Raw genomic sequence first — 11,584 nt, 5'->3', positions numbered from 1 at the left:
CATCCGTTTCCCAATGTACATGCCCTTTCGGAATGATGGATTTGACCCAAGCCCCATGTACCATGGGAGAGCAGAAGAGTCTAGCATCAAGGCAAGTCCCCCTGGGGAACAAGGACTGTGACTGCCCTGAGAGTCCAGTCAGAGGAAGCCATTCATCACTCTAGGGCCTTGTGTCCCTGGTGTTTTGTTCATGCCATGAGGGGGGCACTACAGATTCCCAAATGGCACCCTTTTCCCTACAGTGCACAACTTTCAACGAGGGTCCATCCCACTGGGCACAGACATCAGTTCAACATCCAGTTTTCATTTACATTTGGTTTAGTTGTCAACTAACGTGAATTCAATGATATGGAAACAACATTGATTCAACCAAATTTTGCCCAGTGTGTAGGGAATAGGGTGCCATTTGGGATATAGACAGAGTCTGGGTGTACAGCCATGAGGGAGTAGTGGGGGAGTACAGCATGTGGATGTGGAGGTAACAGACTATTGAATCCCTGCACAAAATGGAGTACTGTATTTATTTAGGTGTTTTTTCAGTAATGTTCAAATTGGTTGTTGCCATTTTCCTTTGTTGATTGGTGGAGCTAGATTAGTGTGGCTGACACAGATGGGAATGGTTTAGGTAATCAAAAACAGGCCTTTTTGTTTGCATTTCCTGTTATCCCCATCTTGAATTTCCTACTTCTCCAGATTCTCCATTCAGCTCATTTCATTGTGGTTTTGTGTCAGTCTTTCACCAAAACCTTGTGTAAAGTATTGTACATTCAAATGTTAAAGTATGGGCTGTGTCATTTAACAGATCCCCATACTAACTCATTAGAATCAGCACATAGCAGAGGACAGATGAACAGCAGCGTACTGTACATTACATTCATCCCACCTCAATGGTAAGTAGCCATAATGAGGTGATGGGTATAGAATTTGCACCAGGGTGAGTGATCAAAGTGGGGATGTCTTGCATGCCTTAATGATGAGGTCATAATGTGTAGACTGGACCGTGAGTCATGGATTCCTAATGGTCCTTTTGGGAGGCTGGGAACCAGATGGGCAGAGTGCTGGAGGAGCTAACCCACACAACATGGCTGAGCAGCTGTTCAAAGTCCTTTGTTCAAAGGGTCTGAGCAGGAGTGCTGATATCGGATCAGATTTGTCTATTGTATATTAATGAATAATATATGGACAGGGACGGATCATAGATCCGCACTGCTGCTCTGAGATGCTTCTTCAATATGGCCTAGTCCACCTTTAAAAACACACTGGATGCCAGTGGGTCCTTTCAAGGAAAAACACTGACATAATACAATAATGATGGATGACATTTATATTGTGCATTTCACTAGGTGTCAAAATATGTTAAATTGTAAGGAGTGAACTCAGTCACCTCACCCACTACCAATTTGTAACACTTGACTTACCGGAGTGACGCACAGCAGCCATTTTTGTGTCCGAATGCTTGCCAAGTCTTGCATATCACAGTGACGAGTTGTCTGAGATGTTGCTAACCCAGTGGAGGGCGATCAGGGTCTACAGAGATACTCACTGTGACTTCATCCCAAACCCAGTGAATAGGCCCCAGGTACTTCAGACCCACTTAATGCTTCATGACAAGGTGTTGATAGGATAACATGAGGATGCTTAACACAAACTAATATCCCACATTCCTAAATCAAAATAACATTAAATAACATTACATTGCCAAATGTTTGGTAGATTATGATCTAAGAACATAATTAGCAAATAATACAATTGAATTGTAATAAACAAATAATACAATTGAATGAGCCATTGTGTACTATAGCGATGGAGACTGACAACAGTAATGAAGACCAACCACTGCGAGGGTACACTGAACAATCCTTTTCTTTATTCATTTTTTTATTATCATTTCAATATGTCTGTCGGGTTAGTTTTTTTTAAATAGTTTTTATTTTAAATTAAAATTTGACACACTTATAAAAGACAGCATCTGCATAGAGTTGTCATCTTAAAGATCCATGGAGAAAAGGGAGCGAGAGGAGGGGAGATAGCGAAGGGAGGGGAGGGGAAATACTGGCACGTCACACTAACTAAACAGAACAGCAAACAGCAGTACAAGAGAGGGAGAGAGAGGGACAGATAGTTTTTTACATTACGGTACGCACACATACACACACACACACACACACACAAAAAAACGGGACACAAGTTGCATTTCCAGTCAAAGTTGCAGCAAACGATCCAACTGTCCTCTTTTTTTCAGTCTCTCTCAGTATCATTCTTGTTTCACTCCGTTCTCGCCCACCCTGACAACCCCCTCTAACTGACATTCACTGAACAAGATGGAGTTGTTCTCTTCTGTCTGTGTTATTACAGATTTCAAATCACTTCCACCAACTGTGGCTTTTTCGATCTGCAACCAAAACTGTGTTGTGGTCGACCGAGGTTTGAAATAATTTAGTCTCACTTCTGCATGTTAGAGAAAGCCCTTTTCTTTTGTATTGCACATAAAAGTGGATTTCTATATTGTCACAGGCCAATCTTTCAGTATGATCCACAACTTTCCCTTTGAGGATCAGACCTCCTTGGGTTGCCTCACAATTGGGACAAATCCTCTCAAACTCCTAAGAAGGTGATTCAGTTGTTCGCATCTGATGCGCTAAGATTTCAATACAAAAGAGGACAAAACTCAACGCAGAGCCTAACTCATTTCAAAAATTGAAATTCTTCTTGCAATTTTAACAATGGAAATCATTTTCTCTCCTATGCACATGAACATAGGAGAGTTGCAACACTTGCCAGACATTAAAGATCACACAAATTAGTACTTGATGACTCTAAATGTCATGACCACTACGTAATGGCGGGTTCAATTAAGAGAAGGACTTATTATTTCACCACAGTATACTTTCCACAGCGATGAGAGACCCTGGGCCCATGAGAAGAAGCCCAAAGCCAAGTGACAAGGTTGACATTGTCATTATACAAGACAATACCAATCATAATGACAGGGCTGTTTTTGGCTGACTACCGGCTAATAATTGGAGACAAAGAGAGTGTTTGAATTCATATTTGGCCTGGAAGCAGGAAACCGAGACAAAATGGCAATATGTACATTGCCACTCCCTTCTTACTACGGATGGAGGGAAGCACTATTCATCAGAGACGGATTCCTCTGAACGAAATCAAACGGGTGGGTTTTTGACTGATATGGTTGGTCACACAAATGATTCTTTCGTTTGTCCAAACACTCTCCAAACACGCATTAAAACTGAAAGAACATATATGTACAGACAGTCAGTCCAAAAGAGGGGGGGACAGTGGGGATAGGGCAGAGATCGAACCACTTCACAACTTTGACAGGAACACGTTTCTCAGTAGTTTTATACATGGACATGCAAGTCATTTTTTCTCTCTTTGAAGTATTTACAATAATTACAAGACACGAAGATCCAGTTCAGTTTGACAAAATTGCGAGCATTTCAATATTACTATTATTATTGTTGTTAACATAAAATAACTCCTTTATTTCTTTAAATCATTGCTATAATAGAATCACTCACTTTTTAATTTTTTTTTTATCTCCCTCAGTTTGCAAATGTTACCGCATTTCCTTCTCATTATAATAATATATTTAACATCTATTCAGTTTTCGGTTAACCTACTGTTATGACCATTCAGATAATAATCAACTTTCCGAAGTCACAGTTTCGGGGGAACCATTCCTACACCGCCAACCCCCCTCCACAATTAGAACACTGATACAAAGGAATACTGTTGTGAGATATGGTGAGTATGCTCCAGGATAGGACCATAAAGCAAAGGAAACAACAAACGGTTTCATTGTGGCAAATAACAGTAGCACATTAGTAAGCCACAATAGAAAGTAGCATCTCTGAAGAGGGTTTCGTTGGTTGTTGAAATGATTTCATTCCAAGAACAACCTCTTCTGTGAAAGCAGTTTGAATATTGACATGACGGTGAGGATAAAGCCAGTGGCCATTGCATAGGGCCTTGAATTTCTTGTGGCTACAACAAGCAAATAGGTAAGGGTGCCCATATATAGGAAGGGAAACCCCAAATATGAACCATGATAATATAAAACAGATATTTCCTTTTGAAAGATCCAACTGGTTATATTTGCAGTTCAAGACCATATTCAAACCCTTTCCAGAAGAGGTTTTCCTTTCCATTGGTTGCACTGATAAGGCTTTGCACTGACAGAAGCTGGACAGGCCAGGCCATTACCGTCATTCATTCTCCACTCATTTACAGAATGCTTCCTCTATGCTCACTACGTTCGGAGGTCATTCCGATGTTCCGCACACACACCCGATACATATTTTCATTTCAAAACAATACAGGAATAAAAACAGAATACTTTTGGTTCTTCCAGGTCAGTGCCCTTTATATTCACCAAAGTGGATCTGGTGAACGCTCAGTTCAGGTGTGTTGCCAGCACAGAGAAAGCAAAGCAAGTCAGCGTTGAATTGGGTGTTAAAGAGGCCATAACAAAAAACCATGTAGATATTGCGTGCATAAAGACAGGTGTATAGACTACACAGACATTTGGATAGGGATATGTATCTCACCAAATAATAATCGCCACTGTTGTCTCCTTTGGACTCGCGTGTAAGAGGACTCCGCGTACATCATATGACTATGCACCTCTTCTCACTATTACAACCACGAAGACTACAAACTACAGATGATTAAAGGACAACTTGTGAAGTCTTTTCAACAAGTCAACTCAGAAGTTTGAATCAAGTAGCTGACAGAACAACATACAATGATTTGAAGGGGGGGGGGATAATCTGGATGATAACTATAGATTACTATTATTATATTATATTATAAGCATTTTTTTTGTAAACTTGACTTTCTTTGTGCTCTTTGATCAGGTGACTGAGAACACGTGGGGCAAAATGCTTTGGTTTGAATTTGGTAACGTATATAAATAGTGTCTTTTCTTGTTGTTGTTGTTTTCAACATAAAACTGGAGCTCAACAGCTACAACCCATGGACCTGCTGAACCCGAACAGCCCTTACACCTAGTCGCGTGCTCAGAGTGGTCTGCGTCGATCGCAGACGTGCACACACATACTGTACACAAACAAACGTTCATGCTCACACACAAACACACACACGCACCATCTTTTTTTGTTGTTGTTGCCAGGGACGAGGGGCATGCACACAAGGCCTAGGGGCTCACAAGTTGCAGTCGCAGCTTAAAGACTCACGATTAACGTTTCCTCACAAAGGACGCATACGCCACCATAGAAGCACATGAAGCACAGTGGGATAGATGCTATGGGAGAGAAAGAGGGGTACAGGATGGAATGTCTCAGAATTACTACTAGGGGTTCTGCCATGGTGGGGGAAAACCGCACACTACAGTACTCTGGAGGAAGGGAGGGACGACATTTTGCACCAAACAATACCCGGACGTTTACACACACTCGTACATACGTAGATCACCCCTCTGGACGTACCACTGTCAATATGGTGTCTCTGTAGACTTGCGATAAAACAGACACCAGCAGCGATATAACTACAACCCCTCACCCCGTACCCAGTGAGTAAATATAAATAATCGATCGATAAATAAACCGTGAACGTGATAGACAGTGTTTTCTTGAGAGTGTAAAGTGCGCACATGATTGAGAGCAGAAATCACCATGCAAACTCACAAAGCCGATAGTTGCATGCCTTAATAAGAATAAGGGTTCCCTAGCCATATTCCTTTTAAAAAACAACAACGACATCAATATAACCCCATTTTAACTGTACATGTAAGTGGTTGGACAATTAAATACACAGAAGCTTTAAAAATAACATGCTGGCCAGTCCTGGGAATGACTTGAGGACTACAGTCAGATTTCCTCCTGGATCTGTGGGTGGAGATGTTGGTCGAACGAACCTAGATTTCCCGTTCGCCATGCCTATGCCCTCAATATCTCTTGCTGCAGTGAGACATTCTTGCCATGGAAAGATACACATTGGACTTGAGGCTCACCAAAGTAATATAAGAGCCTTTAAGTCATGGTGGGACTGAAATATCACGTCTCGTGGTGATCGAGATTGTACAGAACTCAAAAGTGGTTACCGGTATGCACGTAGAAAACAGTGACATGGGTTAGTCCTGAAGTTAAATCATGTTTAAATAGAGGCCATTTTTTGTTGTTTCTTGCTCACTGTGTTCCAAGGTGTAAGTCAGCGCCAATTTCCCAAGGTTATGTGGTTGTTCATGAAAAAAAGTCAGCAACGCAAACTCCCATTCTGTAAGGACAGCCCACTATCAAAGGCCACTGTTTCACACTCAGAACCAAAGAGCCGTTTGCATGGATATGTGAAATGACTGAACATTTCATTTAAGGTTTAAGCTTCCTATTTTATTGCAAGTATTGTCCTTATGAGGATATGGCAGAGTTGAGCACAAAGCATCAGCTAACTACTACCTAGCACTTGAAGGGGCCATGATTTGGTTGGCCACCGGGCTGAAAGTGGACCATAACTTTAATGTAGTTACTATAGTGTAAAGTTTGGACAACAACAGAGGCAGTTCAATGACAGTCAGTCAGGGATGACCACCACTTGACTTAGAAATTCACCAAGAAACCAGTGACTTAGAAAATTATGTTCCTTGCTGATGACAATGACAGGGGAATGACCATGTAACTGTAAAAGGGTGGCTAGGTGTGTATTGATTTTGCGGCAGCCAATAGGTAAGATGAATTAGGTATGCTAACTCTGAAATATCCTATCCAATGTCCTGTGAGATTTGCATTAATAGACAATTCTGTGTCAGAAGGTTAATCTAACGTGATTCTCTGTGTTGGGGCACTCATGAAGTAAAATCATGCGCCTTTGGTTTTACACTGAACAGAGTCACTTTTGGCATTTGGAAATGTTGAATTTAGCTACATTTCCATCTTAAAATCCAAGTTCAGAAAACTGAGAGCTGGTTCCTCCCTTTGAATATACAATATTAAGGACATTTTCAACACAAAATTAGGATTTTCCCGAAAACATTTGACAACATTGTTTTTTCCTTACAATTATTACATATACAGTCAAAGTATCAATTACAAGAAAAAACGGGTTCATGTTGCGGTAACTAGCATAGTCTGTTTGGGCACACATTTAACAGACACTCTTATCCAGAGCGTAGTACAGGCGTGTTAGGGTTAAGTGCCATGCTCAAGGGCACATAAACAGATTGTTCACCTCGTCAGCTCAGGTTTTCGAACCAGCAACCCTTTCAGTCACTGGCCCAACGCTCTTAACCGCTGGGCCACAACTTATATTCTATGACGTTCCTACATATAGGAAGCTAACGTCAAAGGATAATTGGGTTCATCTTTAAATGGACTATATTCAAATCAAATCAATACACCAGCAACAAAGTTGTTGCTTTGTCAACATCTATTGATCGTAGAATATATTCTCCATACGGATTAGGTCCATGTCCAATCTAGATCACAGGGGGTAAGGCCTTGTCATATGAACTACACCGGGACACTATTCCATGAAGGTGACCCCAAACAGTCGGAACGATTTAGTTCATCCAGTCGGGGGCCAACACCGTCAACGCAAGCCAGGGAATTGGGACTTTGAGGGCAAGGCTCACGAGTCATGATTTTGATTCAGTTACTCCCGCGATTGGATCTTAATCTGCAACATTACAGTGCTGGCTTCAACAGAGTCACTGTGACATCCGTGTCACGTTGCCATGCATATTTCCTTGGCAAGGTGGAGCTGTCTCTTTCAGATAAATGTAGCAGCATTCATATCTGTTCTTAGCCTGAATTCAAATGGCATTCATTTGTAGAATGTGCAATCATAGAGCACAGTATTCTCTCCTAACCTTGCTAATCTGAACTGGTAATAGTTCAGCACCATCAATGGGCTATTAAGAGGGAAACGCCCATCTTCATGAAATAGCACCCAAACAACTCAAGCAGAGGGTGGAATAGGTTCCGTAAAAACTCAACATGACCGACCGATTGCTAAGTTATTAATACCTAACATGTTTTATGAATAGATTCTATAGTTGCGTGTTTTTTTAAGATTATATCTTTGCTTAGTAAAAAATACAATTTCACAAGAGGGGCACACAAACGTGTTCCATTCACCCATTTGCTTATATGTTTTTGTATCTTTGAAAATAAAGTAAAGCAAACGGCAAAATGCAAAATATAGCTGAAGGTCCATAAAGGAAATATGAGGCCAGACTATTTGTCACAGGACACGTCACACACTACACGACCACAGTAGAACTAACCACTTCCAAAGCAAGACATGAGACTCGACACCAGGGCTCGCCAGCATTTCAAGTTTTAAGATTACGTTGTTCAATTTTCATATTTACTTTTTTAATGCGTTCCTAATCTGTAGAACAGGCATGACGGCTACAGGTCTCTCTTTCTTTTTACCTCCCTTTCTTCCTTCCCTCTCTGGTGTATCTTGCAACCTTTTATAATATCATCCCCCCCCCCCCCCCCTTCTGTCTGTTCTCTCTTAACATCCTTGGGAAAACTCGAACTGGTCGGCTTTCTTTGTCAAAACTGCATAGTTCGACCGTCGGTTTACCCCCCGTCTTACCTATCTAATCTCTCTCTGAATTTGGTTTCTGCCGCAGGCATATGGAATTAGCTGAAGGCCCGGAGACGTTCCTCTCTCCAAGCTCCTACTGTATGGATAAGAGCAGAGAAGGGCCTAGATGGAGCACCTGCAAACTGTCAGTTGTTTTTCAAACCTGCTACTGCAGTGCCACGCCCTAAAGGACACGCCTCCATCTGTCTGTCAGCCAGGGCCTTTCATCTGCCGTTGTAACAGCTCCATGGGTTTAAGCTCTTGTCCCTATTGGTCGAAGTAAAGACATTGTTGCCTATCTAGGAGATTTGGTTAGCCTATTGCCGGGTTACTCAAGTTGACTACACTAATTTGCCTGGCTGATTTACGTGATTGACAGGAATAATCAACCCATGAGAAGTCTCTTAAAAGTCACGGTTCAAACAAAACCAAAGTCAGTCTCTCCCAACGAAACGTGATTATTGTATCTATGAAATAAGGAACACCGATCATCCTAATCCGTCTCCAATTTTGTGCATTATGTTCTAAAATCGCATCCAAGTAAACTACCTTTGCTGGAACAACACACAATTTAGCAGTCATTGGCACTGTCCTGGAGACCCCCCCCCCCCCAAAAGGAAAGAAATGTAAAAAAAGAAAATGTTTTACGTCAATTTTCTTTCCAGGTAGCTAACCCATGTGCTGTTTCTTATGTTCAATACATTTACATGTACATTGCAAATTGTTTGTTTATTTGTACCCTCTTTTTTTGTATATGTTATGTTTTTAGTCAGCTATAATGTCGGTTTAGTTTTTTTGTCCACCCCTTTTAGAACATTTTCCTTATCTGATATTGTATATGATATTTTTCTCTCTGTGTGTTTTTTTTTACTCTTGTGGCCGCCTTTCGTCGTTGTCGTCATTAAAAGCCCAGGTATCCGCCGATAGTGGATGCCAAGACGACTCCCAAAATAGTACAGCAGACGATGATCATGAGCTTCTTCTGCATGTGGGGGGGGGGGGGGGACAAGGCGGTGATGGTGTTAGCAAGACACAGGGAGACTTGTGATTGTATACATGCTACGGGACAGTTTTACGGTAAGGGACAATATCATTTATCTATACAACACATTAGTATGTACATTGTACCCCAACCTATCATGTGTCTGTGGAGGTTGGTCGCTTGGTAATCACTGAGGTACTGTGTGACTGAGGGGGGAATGTGCTGTACATGAAGAGGTGGTGGATATTATTATTATTTGAGTGTGTGTGTGAGAGTGTGTGTGTGTATACTCTTTAATAATATAGTTATGAGGGGGTGGTGGGCATGAACCTTTTATGATATGATTGACTGTAGGAGGATGCTGTGCCTATTTTAGTATGCGTGTCTGTGTGTTTATATGATGGCATAGGTATAGTATGTATATTAGAATGTACAGTATGTATACATCCTCATGTAGGTGGGGGATGTGGGTTACAACAACGTAACAGTGATCAAACATGTGGAAGACTATATGCGTATACACAATATATGCGTTAGCCCTGTTATATGGAGAGCCTGTGACTTACCTTGCGAGCCTGGCTCTGGTATTTGACAGCCTTCTTGGTGTCAGACACCGCCCGCTCCACAAAGTCCACGGAGTGTTCCACGTTGTACTCAATTCTGTCAATCATCTCTCCCTGTAAACAGCAAAAAGCACCGTCGTCAAAATGCAAGCGGAGTGAGGGGAATACCTTGTCTATTACCACTTGAAAAGTTAGCCTCAACCACATTGTATGCACATGTTTCCGCCCCATATTTTTTTTAAGGCTCAAGTGTGGGATCGTATTTCTGTTCTTTCGAATCCAAACAAAGCTTCTAGCACAAATATCAGCTGTTTTCTATTCATTTCTATTCTCGTTACAAAGTACTGTACGTGATATTGATGAAGCCACTTATCGTCTACATGTTGTCTTCCATCTAACGGATGGATTTTTAACATTGTGTGCTGCATAATGTTGCCAGAGGAAACAACAGTATTGATATAGAAATGAGATGAGCGTAGCTAAGTACCTATGTTTATTCATCATACACAATTGCATATTGTCCATGAGGAAAAGCCACCAGAGAAAGAGAAGAATTGTCACTCAAAAGCGTTTTTCCTCCCTATTGCAGTTTGGATGAAATAATCCAACTCACAAACGGTTGACAGTGCGTGAGCTAAACTTAGAAACCATATTTCCCTGTTACCCAGAAGCAATTTTCTAATTTAGGTCGTCCTGATGAGATTCATAGGCTCTTATTGGATGTCAACGGTCATTTCTTCACAGTGAGAATCAAAATTGCGAACATAATATTCTCATATTGTATCTCACATATCGAGATTCTATGTAATATTAACAAATGTTCTGTAAATGTGAAAATATTTGAAAATGTAACCTAATTAAGTTGTGATAATTTGGGGAATAAACTGTAGCATGTTACCAACACATTTAAGACAAAACAAGTATTCATGTGAGGTATTTTGTAATGCATTTTTAAAGTGCAAGTCTTTGCTATACCATTTCAACTTAAGTAAGTAAAGTAAGTAAGTACTGTAAGAACCCATTATTTGAGATAACTGAACACTAGCAGCAGAGAGCTGGCTACACTGATGAAATCAGGATGCAAAAAGGCTACCGTTGTAGCCTGAGCTTATCTGAATGGCTACACAGCATTTCTCATTGGTGTGGAACTAGTCTAGGCAACAGTGTGTTTACTCCCAGTCTCAATCTAAACATATAATAATAACAGGGCACTGCATGCAACACTTCTCCAGTCTCAAAGCACAATTACTCAAATATGCCTGTGAACCCACACGCCTGAGGCTAAATGTCCTATGTTCAACTCTCAGCTCCAAATATCTGCCCCGTTCTCAGTCAATCGTGGCAAAAACCAAATCACAGTTGGACGGATTTCATTATGAAAGATGTAAGACTCAGTTTGAAGAAACACAGATTGCTTCGATGTTTTCATTTTAACATCACAAAAAGGACTCCGATTCAAGGCCGA

At 41.0% G+C, this 11,584-nt stretch overlaps 1 protein-coding gene across 1 annotated transcript in view; it reads right to left on the bottom strand.

Moving 5' to 3' along the window:
* Positions 1-8,588: 8,588 nt before the first annotated feature.
* The window catches only part of stx1b (syntaxin 1B), a 59,159-nt gene continuing 56,163 nt past the window's right edge, over positions 8,589-11,584 (bottom strand). Inside the window, exons 9-10 of the mRNA XM_029635664.2 lie at positions 10,123-10,233; positions 8,589-9,556 (exon numbers count right to left, since the gene is read on the bottom strand). Coding sequence (XP_029491524.1) covers positions 9,476-9,556; positions 10,123-10,233 — 192 coding nt within the window. The 3' untranslated portion in view covers positions 8,589-9,475. The remainder of the gene's footprint in view (positions 9,557-10,122; positions 10,234-11,584) is intronic.

Source organism: Oncorhynchus nerka, linkage group LG26, assembly GCF_034236695.1.
Source record: "Oncorhynchus nerka isolate Pitt River linkage group LG26, Oner_Uvic_2.0, whole genome shotgun sequence".
Lineage (NCBI taxonomy): Eukaryota > Metazoa > Chordata > Actinopteri > Salmoniformes > Salmonidae > Oncorhynchus > Oncorhynchus nerka.
Note: the sequence above shows the minus strand (reverse complement) of the source record. Positions and strands in the feature narration are given on the sequence as shown.